Genomic DNA, 14,763 nt, shown 5'->3' with positions numbered 1-14,763 from the left:
CCACATTGAGGCAACAGCAATTTTGTCAAATTATTATTGCAGAGCAACTTTCTGCTGTCTTCTTTCTTTAAACTTTGCATTTTTTTTAAAACAAGGAACAGGAAAAAGATTAGGAACGTTTACTGCTGCCTTCGTTGTCTGTAGTTGGCTCAATATAATTTCCAATTTCCTGTTCTGACTTGCTTGTCTGTTTATATTTTGCTGTTTCTAAACCTGTTCATTTTATTCAGCATTAAAGATTTACACCTTTTTTTTCCCCCTTCTAATAAAACCTACATGTGGAGGTTGGACCCTCACAGCTCCTCACGTGTTCTCCTTGCTGCATCAATGACTGGTTCAGCAGCTGAGTAAAATCCACACCGATGGCACCCAGCAGAACTCCAGCATGCAGCTGGATGAGCAGCGAGGGGAAATGATCATATGAATGCTAGGGTCCGTTTGCATGGAAAGAAAGACAGAGATCTAACATGCATGTTCATGCCACTCGGTGGATTGCTGCTGAAGTTTAGAGTGGATTTACTGGCTGACCTCTCTGCGTCCTGCAGGTGACATCTGTCTGAAAATCCTCCCCAACAACGGGAAGTAAAGAGACCCTGCAAACACACAATCTCACTGTGAAATACGCAGTACCATTCATCCAAGAGCCTATGACATTACTGCTGAGCTCCAGAGCAAACCTGAACAGTTTATCAAGAGTCTGTGCTTTGTGGCTCCGCTACCACCTAATCACTGGGGTGAAAAAGGACGAGAATATTACCGAAACGGCTCCCGCTAAGCAGTGGCCAATCACATAATTGCTTTTACCCTCACTCATAAATTATCCCGCCAGCAGAGATCCAGGAAATGCAGCTTGCTGACGTGAAAGCTCCTCCTGAAGTTTATCTCTGTGGATGTTTGAGAGATGACTTTACTGTGATTTAGTGGGAACCACATTTGAACACGCTCATCCAGAGTAAGATGCATTTAAGCTCAATGTGCTCATTTAAGAGTCCAAAAGCCACCTAACCCAACATGGCACTATTTGGAAAAACGCAAACCCGTCCTTGTTCAATCAAACGTTAACTGTGATAAACCACTTTTTTTTTTCTGCTGCTCGTTGACAAAAACACACACAAACAAAAACAGAACAGCTGTGAAGTCAAATTATGTCTGAAGAAAATGGATCACATGCCATAAAAATTGTGACATTATGTACTCATCGCAAGGTTTTAAAACTTCATAATTTTTTCAAGAAGTAAACAGGGACCAGAGTAATTTGGTTAAAATCTCTGATTACATTTAATAGAAAAAAGTGCAGCCTGTTTTCACTGCATGAAGCAACAATGGCACACAACAGCAAAGTGTTTGTGGATTGCAGCCCTATTTAGACATATAAATAAATTTTATTTGGACATCTGGTGATCCGTGGACCGCATTTCACACCTGAGTGCAAAGTAGGTGACCCAGAACAGAAGAGAGCGGAGCCGTGCTGGACCGTACAGGACCCTGAGCTGTATGGCGCACCTTCAACACCGTGGCTACAGCTGCTCTGTCCGGTCTCGTGTGGGCATACCTGTGTGTCTGCCCGTGTGTGTATGTCTGCATCCAGAGCGCCCGGTCTGTTTGACCGCAGCTGTCTCTACCTCCATGCGCGTCTCCGGGGTGAGGCTGACCTCTCTCGTGAAGCCGCATCAAAGAGAGCAGGGACGGGGCTTCGGTGGCACAGGGTGCCGGGCCGTCCAGCACGGCTGCTGCTTCCCAGGGCTTTGGGAGCGGGGGAACTGGGTCTGGAGTAAAGTTGGGAGAGGGTGGAGGGGTGGAGAGAGGTGTGTGTGCTGCAGGAGGTGAAAGGGGGCTAGAAACTAGGGGTGGAGGGAGAGAGGTGTGGGGATGCTTCTGCTTAAACCTGAAACTTTAGTTTAAAAAAGTGTTTTGTTTTGTTTTCTTTTTACAACCTGAAAAGGCTTTCTGTGCTTTTTGGTCAACTAAAGAGGCAGCACATAGTAGCATGTCACCTCAACCAAAGAGGATGATGGGTAAGTGATTGACATTTAAGGTCAATTACTTACAAAATCTTTACAGTCAAACTAGCTTGGCCGTTGCCTTTTGATGCATCTCTCTTCAATGCTCTTTCTGGGATTTCTCCCATTGACCTGGATTTCTCAGGTAGAATTTCAACTGGACCAATCAGCAAACAGAAGGGGAAGCTGTGAATGATAATGCCGATTTTATGCGTTTGTAGTCTGCCTGTAGGATGTGAATGAACTCTCAGTCTATGTTGGTCACGCTTCCAAATATTGAATTCACATTAACAGCCATCTTGGTCAGCTCGTCCTCATTTCCTCTGTTTCTATATGCTTCAAAGTGTCAAACCCATTCATTACATGCATCACTCAAAATGTTAGAGATCGGGTACAATTTAAAACTCCAACAGAATCCACGCCTCTAGCAAGCAATCGTTTCTCAATTGCCTGTGTACGAAGCAAAGTGTAGAACAAGGGGCTGCTTTTTACCAGGCCACAGTAAAACCAATAATTATCCTTTTGCTTAGATTACTAATAATACATCATAAAATAGGACAGAAGAAAAAACTAAAGGAAAACCACAAACCTGTTAATGGTACCTTCCATTTAACCCCAGGAACACGATCAAGGATTTTTTTCTCTGAGTTGGGTTCAAAATGCAATAAGATGGACCCCAACTCACAACATTCGTCGTACGATAAACGTATAAATTTTACTTTTATAGACATTTAAGAATCTTTTGCACAGTTGAGATGCAAAAAAAAAAGGCATGAAGTTCACAAACATTCACCATGTGTTGCTCTTACATTGTAAGATCACGCACTGTTGAGCAAAACGTGCCAAGAGGATCCAACCTTCATGTGTCGCTCTACAGTTGATGTAATTGACTGGACAGATTCACTCTTCCACTGCGAGGAGTGTTTGTAATGATGACTCGAGGGAGGCCAGAACCGATACAGCTACAGTCCAGAGTGCTGCTCACAATCCACAGTCCCTACATTTACAATATTGGGAAGGGTGTGAAATGATGCGTTTTTTTTTTTGTTGTTTTTTTTTACCTCGCTTTGTATACTGTGTCTTGAGAAAGTGTACATACTCCTTGACCTTTTTTCACATATTGTCATGTTGCTACCACAAACCTCACTGGAGGTTTATTTCACTGCAGGTTAGGTGATTTCTGAAAGCATTTTTTTATTTTCAGTGTATGTCACATTTTTCAGATTTTTCTTTCAAGTTTACAGTTAGGTGATACTTTTTTGGTCTATGACATAAAATCTCAAAATGTACAAAACTACAAATTCAAGTGGCAGAAACACTTTTTCATGGCAGTATCTCTATAAAGTCTGTAGATCAAATTTGGTATTTAATGCATATTTACACTAACTTTTGACATCTTTTTCATGTGTAAGTGTGTAACAGGGACACGTCTGGCCACAGCTACAGCAACAGAAGGGATCCCATGTGTGGCCTTTTTGCGTTTCAAGCTGTCTTTTCACTTTTACTTCCACTGCCTCCTCTCCACAACACATACACAGGCACACATCCTTGTACTTATATATAAACTGAGGACATTGCACTGACTTCCACCCATACATTTTGCCTCACCCCTATTATCCAACATTTAATTCACATAATACCTCTAAATCTAACCAGCAAAGCGCAGTACAACTGCAAAACATATGTAATATAAACAAGGGCATACACACAAATGCACACACACACACATACACACACATGCACACACACACCTTTCCCTGCTGCTGGTTTCTGCCCATCCGCCTCCCTTTTGCACAGAGTTGCGAGCAAAAAGCCAGCTGATGGCCCAACGTGAGTGTGTGCGTGTGTGTCTGTGTTAAGAGAGGCCAGAACGTGGTACGCACATATGGTGTGTGACGTTAGGTCCACCTGTGTCCCCTCTATGTGCGTTGCCCCATAACTGCATGCTCTGCCTCTGCTGCCCAGCTGCCCAGTCCATGGGCAGGAGAAATCAAGTGAATGGGGGCGTTGTTGTGCCATGATGTCAAGAAACTTCAATCTTTCCCTGTATTTCCTCATGCAAACTATTTTCAATGATAAAATTCTAATAATATTTGTTCGGTTTCCTGTAGTTCTTTCTTTCGTTCTCTCTGTACCCATGCTGACTGTTGCCTGGAGGAGTCCTAGAGGACCACAGCAGGACAGCTGACCACATTGGAAAGAGTTGCACTGGACAAGAATTCAAGAAATGCAGCTTATAAACAACCTGAGCCTTAAATGGGCACAAAACATTTGGTTTGCTTTCAGCTGATCAGCTGTTGTGTGGAGACCTGCGCCATGCAGCTGTCTCATTTTTAAACATGTTATAATAAAGTGGAATGTGTGTGTGAGAATACAAAGCTGAAACAACATCCCCATAAACATATTAATTTGTCTTTCATATGTCTCTACAGTAACTATAATAAAAACAGACACCTGGTGCTTAATCTAGAGCAGATTTTATGATCAGTGCGTATTTTCTTCTTCTTTAATGTTGTTTTATGGAAAATGCTTTCCAACTTTGTGAGATTCCTTGGCTATTTTTATGCACAACTATATTTTTAACAAGTCTGTTGCAACATTTTAATTTAATGTTTCCAACTCTGATCTTAGTTTTAAGACTGTAGTCTAATACCTGACACAGAAAGCTCTGGATTATTTATTTAATTATTTAGTAAGGTTTTGATGAAGAGTAATAAGTGGCCAATATCTCATCTGAAGTAGGTAACATATTGGAGTCCTTATTTAGCATAAATGCCGCAAAGTGTCTAAGCTATTACAATGGTTTAAGTAATGCTGATTTATTCATTTTAACACTATCTCACTGTTTTAGGTTGTTACTCTGACTGCAAATGTTTTATGTTTTGATCACTTGTGGTGCATCTCCTCTTCCCGCCATGTCTCGCATAAATAAATATCACCCTGAATAAAAATAAAAACATTTTAAAGATTCATAAAACAGCATTTGACAAATCAATAAGTTTCTAAGATTTGTTTAATTGTAAAGCATCATCCTCAAAGTGAGCGTATCTGAACTCCAACACCCACATTAATGGGAACCAAAGACAATACTCAACAGTTAATTTCATTTCTCATTTGCTGTGTTGACCAAAGTTTTGTTTTTCATTGTTTCGACAACAATTTTTAGCTTCCACCCTCATTTGTTACTTTCAGGCTCAGATATTAAACAAAAAGTTGTTTTAAAAATTACCAGGCGCAAAATATTATTCATTTTTACTTTATCATTATTTTATTTTATTTTTTAATTCTTCAGTTTAGTCAATGCTGCATTCTCCCTATGTTCATTTAAATAAAGAACACAAATTGTGGCCATGGTTGTAATTATAATTGCATTTACTGGCAGTAAAACAGAACCAACACCTCCATATGGGTTCTGCGCTTTACCCCTGTGCCACCGCCGCACCCCTACTCTTCAATCCTGCATGAATTGTAAATATTACCTGTGAACACAGTGACTCTTTTATTTTGCATCATCATATCTGAGTAAATAATATTGACCTGGAAAGGAATCAACAGAGTCATCCTTTTGACTTTTCTGCAACAGATTAATGAGATTTTATGTATTTTTTGTCTGAAAAGGGAACCAACATTCAGCAGGCAACTTTTGAAGTATGTCTTCTGCTTCGAGGATAAAAATCTCTTGTTCATGCTGTGTCGTTTGTTTCCTTAATTTAGTGGTGTGTTACGGAATCTGTTATTTCCCTGTGTGATGAAAAGAAAAATCCCACTGCTGCTTTAATTCAAAACAAGGTAATTTTTTCAACTGGGCTATAGTTCCTCTTAAATTCTGCATAATTACCTGTCAAAACACACCTTTGATATTGACTACTAAAAATAACATATTTTCACGCTACTTGTTGTTTCAGGAAAAACAACTTCCTGATGATCAGATATGAAATTTGATTCTCTAACAACTTTGTTTATGGGTTTGACCCGGTCATTTTCTTACCCTGCTGTAGGAAAATTTGCTTCATTACAGAATCCCTCTGATTTTTGCTTCATTTTGTCCCACTCATATGTTTCAGTCGGTCAAACAAGTTTTATTCTGAGACAAAGAAATCCTGACCAAATACATAATGCTGTCGTCCTTTTTATATTGTTTAATTTAGCTGATTACAGCCTGACCATATAAATGGAACCAGTCTGGCATTATGAAGTAAGATGAAAAGTCTTAAAAAGCAACACATCATGCCCTGAGCTGAAGAAATTTAAAAACAGATTAAAGATAAAATTATTGACATCTATTACTTGATGTTGTTGTCAATTACAACATTTTCAATGCTTGGAGATTCCAGAAAGTCACACCAAGAGCTGATACACCTTGATGATTGCTAAAAGTTTTGGGAAAATATTACATGAACTGGTGGGCCACCAGAAAAAAAAATCTAAATTTAAAAACTTCACGTTGTATATATTTAAGTTATTGTCTAACAATTACTTTTTCTGATAATCAGAAGTGTTTAGGTTTGACAAAAAAGAAGAAATATATAGGAACTGAAAACTAGTTTCCATTTTAGGTCAAATTAAAACATTGCAACACTAAACCAAAACTGGATATTTACAAAACATACATACAAACCATGAAGGGCATATTGAACAGCATGTGAAAAAAATGATCCATCTAGTGTTATCAGTTGGTATACTACTTAAAAACTTTAATTTTTAACTTTGATAAACTGCTAATTCTACCTAAAACTGTGGTCGCTGAATGATGTCTTAAACATCAATATAATACAGTCACATTAATAAAATATGCATTCTGAAATGCATATAAAAGAAATGCATTTATGCTAAATGTGTTTTTTAAAATGGTCTGATGTAATATACTTAGCAACAATGTAGGCTTTTCATTACAATGTAATCAGACAATCAATAAACTTCACAGAAATAAAGGCTTAAAAATGGTTTTGTGAGTAATTAATCTATCTGATTCAATTCTGTGATTTGAGTGACTGAAATAAATTATTTTTTCAATAATATTTAAATTTATCAAACGTGATTATGAGATGATCAGGATTTTTCCACGTTTATATTTGTATTATTATTATAAAAAATGTTGGAGTTTTCATTATATTAAGAATGGTAAGAAAATTATACACAATTGACATTTCTGCTGCTCCACAAAGATAAATGCATGGGATTAATTCAAATATTTGACATTATACAAGAGCAAAAAAAATTAAATATTTTTATTTGTTTCGCATTTTTTGTGTTTTATTAAAAATTATTATTACTAATAGTTTGTGACAGGATATCTTGGTATTAAAAAGAAACCAAGAGTTAAACCTTACTCTTTGGATACACATCTATTTTTTAATGATGAAACACGCAATGAGCTTGAAATTATTTTTAATGTTAATCTTTAATACGTTCCCCCACCTATAAAAACGACTTCATACGTATATTTCTGTAAATGTTCAAACTAGGACAGGGCCACATATTTCTTCTCGCACGTACACGGCCTTAACTTCGAGTTCTCGCGATAGTTGGCTTGTGAACCAGAGGATCCCCGCAGGATGTTGAAGAGGGATGATGAGAGAATCGCTCAGTGGTGGATAATCAGACGTCGAGTAGAATCCCTCATCACCGAAAGCGGAAGGTCTGTGCCAGACGGTTGGGATGTGTTCGTGTCTGAATTTGTTGTGTGTGTGTGTTCATGTGGAGGTAGTGGGTGGGTTCATGACAGATAGGGGGTGCCGCTTCCCTGAGTGACGTTTCTGGCTTTCCTGAGAATCAAAACAGCCGTTGGCCGCGGTAACGGTAGCTTCCCCCGCAGCATGTCGGAAATCCGTTTGATGACTCTGACGGAGACCGCCGTTTAGCTTAGCTCGCAGCCCCGCATAGCTTCACTCAGACCGGAGTTAAAGGCAGGAATAGGAGCGGTGTGTGAAGAGCAGGTGCAGTGAGGGAGGGGGACATACTGCCCCAGCACCTGTCGCTGCTGCAGGTAATACACCGCTGCTAGCCGGACACTGTTGTGACGGTAAACATGACACGGACAGCGATTAAGTCAGCGAATTAAATGGCGTGTTTATGTCAGGATAACATGCGGGGGCGGCTCCGAGTTGACAGACCACTATGAATGATGCTTTAGAGGTCTGCGTTTCTAAGTTTTACTTATGAAAACGCCACAAACGGTTTGAGTTTTATATTTCAGTTCAGAAGATAAATATCTATCATTTTATCGGTCTGTCTGTCTACATTTTTTCATTTAGTCTTATGTTATTAATTATTTGTAATGTGTAGGCAAGTGCTGCCACCCCTTCAAAACTCCTGGAGGAAATATGTTCAAGCGATTAGCCGTTTGTTGTAGAAAGAAGTGAATGTTTACATCAAATCTTTCCAAGAGGAGAACATAATTGATGCTAGCTGTGTGGTGCTTTGGTTGCATATTGTTTTGTAGGGTGGTTAGAACTTTTCAGAATCATGTCTACATATCAAAAAGCTTCGCCACCACAAAATACAATAACAGCAATCAACTTTTTATTTGAAATAAATGAAAAAAAGATGCTTCCACCAACAACAGGTTGTTGCACTATTATGTTTGATGCACCTGACCTTTTGCTTTTGGGCCGTTGTTGTCTAAGCTACATGTTTATGTGCATATTTCATAATGCACAATGATGTGCAAACTGCAAGCCCGATAATTTAGCTACTGACATATTTAACACTAATAAATCACTCAGAATGTCTCCTCACTGCAATTGGAGATGCCAGTTTCCTTGATTATGGTGCTGCACAGGTCAGACAGAGACAATCTTTCTAACAGTGATTGGACAACAAGATATGGGTATTAATATATTGTCTCTTGCATAAAATCTAAGCTAAGTGAATCTGTCCACATTGTATCTGTTAGTCATCCACATAACACAAAAGTTGAACTATTTGAGCTTAATGCTGTGCTGAAATAAACAAACCACATCACCCTGAATGCAACATCCACAAAGTGACGCATGGTGTTGACAGCACCATAGCCTTTTCTGCGCACATTATGTGATTTTTCAAAACTAGTAGAGAACTTGAACGTGCCTTCGTATGCGAACTCAGTGGTGATACAATCTTGACAGCTACTCCTATCAGAATAATTAAACAGAGAAGTCAGTCCAACAATGGTTGGACAACAAGTTACGGTCCTGCTGTTGGAGTCAAACTGTGAAAAGAGGGAGAAAATGATGAGGAAAAGGAGACGGCTGGGGAAGTGCTCGAGGTTGGCACAAACAGAACGGCAATAATATGATTTGAGCCAAAACAGCGATCGGATTTTCTGCCACTGCTTGATATTTGACAAAGGTTGTTTCTGTTTTTGAGATAAATAAATTTGTTTCTGGTCGCTGGACGACAGCAGTCCACCAACTGCAGTTTGCGACCAAATCTTAAGATTGTTTTATGATGGACGATTCCATGTAAGGAGGCTGATATTTGCAGAGTGAGGGCCTGGCTTTTTGGTGTCAGCTTTGACGTCGTGTTGTCTCAGTCATTCTTGTTCCCCTCGTCACAACAATTTAACGTAATTACTTTTCAGGTTGGCATTCAGTAATATGTTAGGGCTAACTAATAGGGATGCACAATACTGTATTTTTGGTTGATATCCAATATAGCCAATATACTAAATATACTAAAACTAATTTGGCTGGTAACCGATAGCAATACCGATATTTTTTTCCCTATACCTACTTGCTGAAACTATATTTCTTTCTCTACTGTGAAATTAAAATACTGCATTATCTTTGTCAATTTAGCCTGTGAACTAAATACTAAAAATAAATAAATACTAAAAATAAATAAATACTAAAAAGGAGGCTGAAAACGATCTAACACTTTCAACTTGAATTATGTTTAATATCAAATTTATTCATGACATCTGCTCTCTCTAAGACAATAAGAACAATCAAACAGTGCAAATTTGACGTCGTGGTGTGCTGCAGCCATTATTGTCATTGGTTTGTCATATAAAAACTATGCCTTTTATATCAGTGAGTTATTTTTACGGAATTTCCAATGTCCGATTATAAAATTTTACAGCTAATATGAGCCGATACCAATACCATGCCATTAATATACATCCCTAGTAATTAACTATTCATTGTCAGGTTTGTAGCTCTGGGGTGCTGGCCTTATTTATCTATGTGTAACATAGAGTGCAACACTCTGCAGAGACTGAGAACTCTTATGTCGATTTTTGATGTTATTATGACTTTTTCTGTCATAACAGGAAGACAAATTTATCGTGGTTAGTCTTGCATTTTTATGTCATTCCCTAAAAAAGCGCTCCCGTTTTTAGCTGGGTATAAGATCACAGATTCGGCTCTGTTTCCGTGTTGTCTGGTTGTGTCTTTTTGTTGTTCTGTTGTTTCCGTCACCCAAACAGAAGCACCATAGTTCTGTTTTCAGGAGCATATTTTAAAATAGCCTTGCATCGTCACAAAATCTGATACCTGAAAACTGCACTGGTGTGCAGAACGGCGTGTTCCTCCACGTGAGCTTATGCGCCGTTACATCCGCACGTTAATGCAGCCCGGTTGTTACCTCTTGTGATAGGTCAAAAAGCACAAAAATCTAGATTTTTCTTACTAGATCTTTCATACACATGTTATTAAAGCATGTGAATAAGTCAAGTGTCCTCTATCAGCGGTAGCACGAACTGGGCGGGCAGTGCAGATGAACTTTTCACAAGCCTTTGAAAACGGACTCGTTCCTGCTCCAGGAAGCTGCGTTGATCAAATTAGAGCCGCTTTCATCACGCGTTTTAGATCGATGCAAAATATGCGGCTGAAACACACATCCTTGTGTGTGCATTGTAACATTTGCGGTCCTGCCAAATTGGCTTTCAGAAGGATGATCATGGATTCCCTGCTGCAGATCACGTGTGCCAAAGTTTGCATGAGGCCACTGATTGGTTTTAGGAAAGTTTTTCTGAGGTAAGATGAGGCAAAGAGTGGTCCTCTGACCTGACAAGAGGATTGCACTATTGGGTTCGCCCTTGAAGCTTATTTCCAATGGAATTACAGCCTAGAGAAACTACTAATACTTTCATCTTTTCTTTGGAAACCTAGTCGTCTTTTCCTTTTCTTTTATTAGAGTAGAACTAGGGCGACTAGAGTCATTTCTTTAATACTGCAGATGTGAAAAGATTATTTTTTCCATTCTTTTTTGCACTAATGATAAGATTTAAGTTATTTAATTAATGCAATGTGTTGTCCCTCTAAAGTATTCACTATCCTCAAACCTTTTCACATTTTGTCACAAAACCACAAATGTCAGTTTGTGTCATTGAGATATTAGATGATGGAGCAACACAAAGTAGTGCATAGTGGTGAGCTGTAAGGAAAATATGTTTGTTTCTTAAAAAGACTTTACAAATAGAATCTGAAAAGCACGATATACATTTATAGGTAAAAACCCATGGTAACCACTTGCCCATAGAAATTGTAATTAAAAATAGTTCACTTGTGTAGAGCTGTTCTTTTTTTCTCAGCTCTACACAAGTGAGTTTTCTTATGTTGTTAGGAAACATAAGAAAACAAGCAGCATGATGAAAACTTACGCCAGGGGCAGAGATTGCGGAGATGTCGGAAGCAGGGTTATGACGTAAAGCAAATCTTTATGGGGAAACCGTTCAATATATCGTCTGAATGAAAAGAGCATAGCACATGTGCAGATGTATCAAGACATGGCTGTCCACTTAAACTAACAAGACAATTAATTGGAGAAGCAGCCAAGAAACCCAAATTGATCAACAGCCTTGGGTGGCAGAAGTTGTTGAAAGGACAAATATTAGTTGTGGACTTAACACATTTGGCTTTTGCTGTAGAGTGGTCAGAAGAAAGACGTTATTAAAAGAAAAGCATAATAAGTCCTGATTGCACTTTGGCAGGATTCAAGTAGGGAACACGGCAACTGTGGAAGATTTTCTTCATCAGGGACACGGAAAATACAAAGATGGATGGAGCTAGACACAGGGCAGTTCTGGTGGTAAACCTGTGCAATGCTGTCAAAGACCAAGGAGAAGTTTCGCTTTCCTGCAGGACAACATACATATTTAACATACAACCAGAACTGCTGATCAAAGCATATTAATGTGCTATGTGTTAGAATGGGCCAGTCCAAGTCTGGGCTTATGTGTGATTGAGAAGCTGTGGCAAAACTTGAAAGAAGTAGTTCAAGGAGTTCACAGTTTACAAGAGAAGAATAATTAACTTTCAGTCTCTAGATGCTTTGTGTTGGTCTTTCACACATTTTCCCAATAAAACGCGTTGAAGTTTATGCTTGTAAAATAGACAAAACGTGGAAAAAGTGTTAGGTCTGTGAACATGTTGGCAAAGAACTATGTATTTTACTACTATAAGTGCAAATTTTTGGGGGGTAGAAAAATCACACAAAATGGGTTGGACAACAAATCAATAACAATATATATAGCTGTACAGTACACACATGAATAATATCAATATTAATAATACCTCTGATAGAATTTCCAATATTTTTCACTGAACGCTGATCCAAAACCACACAGCATTCTGGGTGATGTAGGCAGAGGAAAGGTTTTAGCTTCTCAGCCAGCTCAGCCAAGTGGGTGGCATCAACTAACTCACTGCTCTTTGGTTACCTAGCAACAACCTGTTAAGTAACTTGGGCAGCAGCAGTTTCACCTTGTCTCATACCTGCTTAAAAATAAAAAACAATGAAAGCTGTCGATAAAACAGGAAAATTCACATCACTAGTTAGCCAGTATTTCTTATATTTAAAAAAATTATTATTGATATCAACTGATATGAAACCGTCATATCGTGACGCCATTTTCAACCATATCGTCCAGCAGTAGCTTCTCCTCAGTCTACTAGTAGCTGCATCTAATTTAACTGTAATAAATGAACAATAAACATATGTTAACTAGTGAAAAAGCCTAGCTCAAATCCAGTTTAGTGGCAAATTTGGTCATGAAAGCATCAAAGCGTGTTGGACGAGTCTGCTTTTGTTCACCTAGATTCCACACAGTCACGATTCTGCTACCTCAACATAAAAATAAAAAAGAGGCAGAGATGTACAGAGGTGTGTGTGCGCGTCTGTGGGGTGTGTTCCAGCCTTCGCCCTGACGCTGCAGTCCCTCCAGATGTCTGCGGCAGGCGGCGCAGACAGAAGCTGATGTGAATACTGATTTTCAGCCTCAAACGACTCCGATGGTCGCACTAAACCGCAGCTCCCCGTTCGGGCTGTACTGCTGCTGCGCGTTGTGTCGTACCATGGAAGTAGGGTGCATTTGAGGTGAACGCGGCCACTATGCAGAGAGAGAGAGAGAGGCGGGGGTGGGAGACGGCAGAGAGGTGCAGAGATTTGCCGTGAGAGAAAGAGTGTGAGAGAGCATCCCTAACTGCCGTGGTTGCTATTTTTAACCGGGCTCTCTACTCCACAGTCCTGAGATGCTCTCCCACTCCTCAAACACAGACAAGACAATCACCAGATCCACACACTGATTCACATTCTTCAATGTAAAGAGTTGCATAAAAACCAAGAGCGGTGGATTCGCTTTGGTATTCAGTGTCTGTTCAATGCTGGGGGGGGGGGGGGGGAAAAAAAAAACCTTGAATGAATGAGAGGTGGAGCTTAGAGATATCAACTTGGCAATCAAGGTCAGTTTTTTTTTTTTTTGCTTCAGAAAGGGCTCTGCAATATTTCATCCTGTTTATCAGAGGGAGTGTTTGCAATTGAAAGAGGAACCGGGTGTATCGTGGGGCGGCAGGGGGGAAGCAAAGGAAGCTTTCGTCCTCTCAATAACAAGTTGTTTGACTTGTCAGACATTATGAAAGAGCTTTTGGGGGGGAAAGCAGAGAAGCAAAATAAAGCCATGCTTCTTTTTTTCTATATCATGTTTTTTTTCCCCTCTCCTTTCACTTCCTTTCAGGCTGAGTCACTACTGGTGAAGAAGGAAGGTCTGGAGAGGGAACGTGAGAGGAGGAGGTGGAGGAGGAGGGGAAGACGAAGAAGAAGACGAAGAAGAGAGGGAGATAAGCCACGACAGGAAGCAAAACGACACGCGCGCACTCAGACCTACACACCGCTTGTTTCGCAAGCGTGCGCTTGTCTGCGTCTGAGGGGGGGGGAGAGAGAGAGAGAGAGGCTGGGCGAGTTATAGAGGGTGAACGGGAAAGGAAGAAAGGGAGGGAGAGTGACGCGGAGGCTGGGAGAGCCGTTCCCCCCTCCCCTCCCCCTCCTCTCCTCTCCCTCGCTTCCTCCTCTCCTCTCCTCTTCTCCTCCCCTCCCCTCCCTCTCTGGCTGTGTGGAACATGCGTGTAACGGCATCAGACTCGGCGTGAAGGAACCATGAGCGATGTCACCATCGTTAGAGAGGGATGGCTCCAGAAAAGGGGTGAGTACATCCAGAGCCTTCGCCCATTCCCCTCCGAAGCGCTTCTAGTCTGCGTCCCCTCGTCTAGACCGAGGGGCCTGGCCGTGCCTGTCCACATGTGCCGGCTGGGAGGATGTCAGTGCGCGCGACTGAGTGTGAGTGATCACATGGATGTCTGATCACCGGTGTGTGTGTGTGTGTTTGCGTTAGCCATGTGTCTCTTTACCGTAAGCCTGACTGGCTGCTAGCCTGCTAAATCCCTGTTTTATTCAGTCAGATTATGTCTGGAAAAGCTGGGGGCATGCACAAGCGTGAGCGTGCAGTTACTGTAGTAACATCTAACGGATCCCTGTGGTGACATTGCTGGTGTTGCAGTGTTGTGTC

At 40.3% G+C, this 14,763-nt stretch overlaps 1 protein-coding gene across 2 annotated transcripts in view; it reads left to right on the top strand.

Annotated features, from left to right (window-relative positions):
- The first annotated feature begins 7,534 nt into the window (after window positions 1-7,534).
- The window catches only part of LOC106957375 (RAC-gamma serine/threonine-protein kinase), a 59,635-nt gene continuing 52,406 nt past the window's right edge, over window positions 7,535-14,763 (top strand). The window contains exons 1-2 of one of the 2 annotated variants that reach the window (XM_015048690.1): window positions 7,535-7,638; window positions 13,936-14,400. In XM_015048690.1, the coding sequence (XP_014904176.1) occupies window positions 14,355-14,400 (46 nt within the window). In that variant the 5' untranslated portion in view covers window positions 7,535-7,638; window positions 13,936-14,354. Of the gene's footprint in view, window positions 7,639-7,752; window positions 7,987-13,935; window positions 14,401-14,763 lie in introns of those variants that run through there. The other variant, XM_015048691.1, reaches the window with a different exon arrangement.

This window comes from Poecilia latipinna, unplaced genomic scaffold (assembly GCF_001443285.1).
Source record: "Poecilia latipinna isolate Pla-1442-1.1 unplaced genomic scaffold, P_latipinna-1.0 Scaffold898, whole genome shotgun sequence".
Lineage (NCBI taxonomy): Eukaryota > Metazoa > Chordata > Actinopteri > Cyprinodontiformes > Poeciliidae > Poecilia > Poecilia latipinna.
This window is presented reverse-complemented; position numbering and strand designations above follow the sequence as displayed.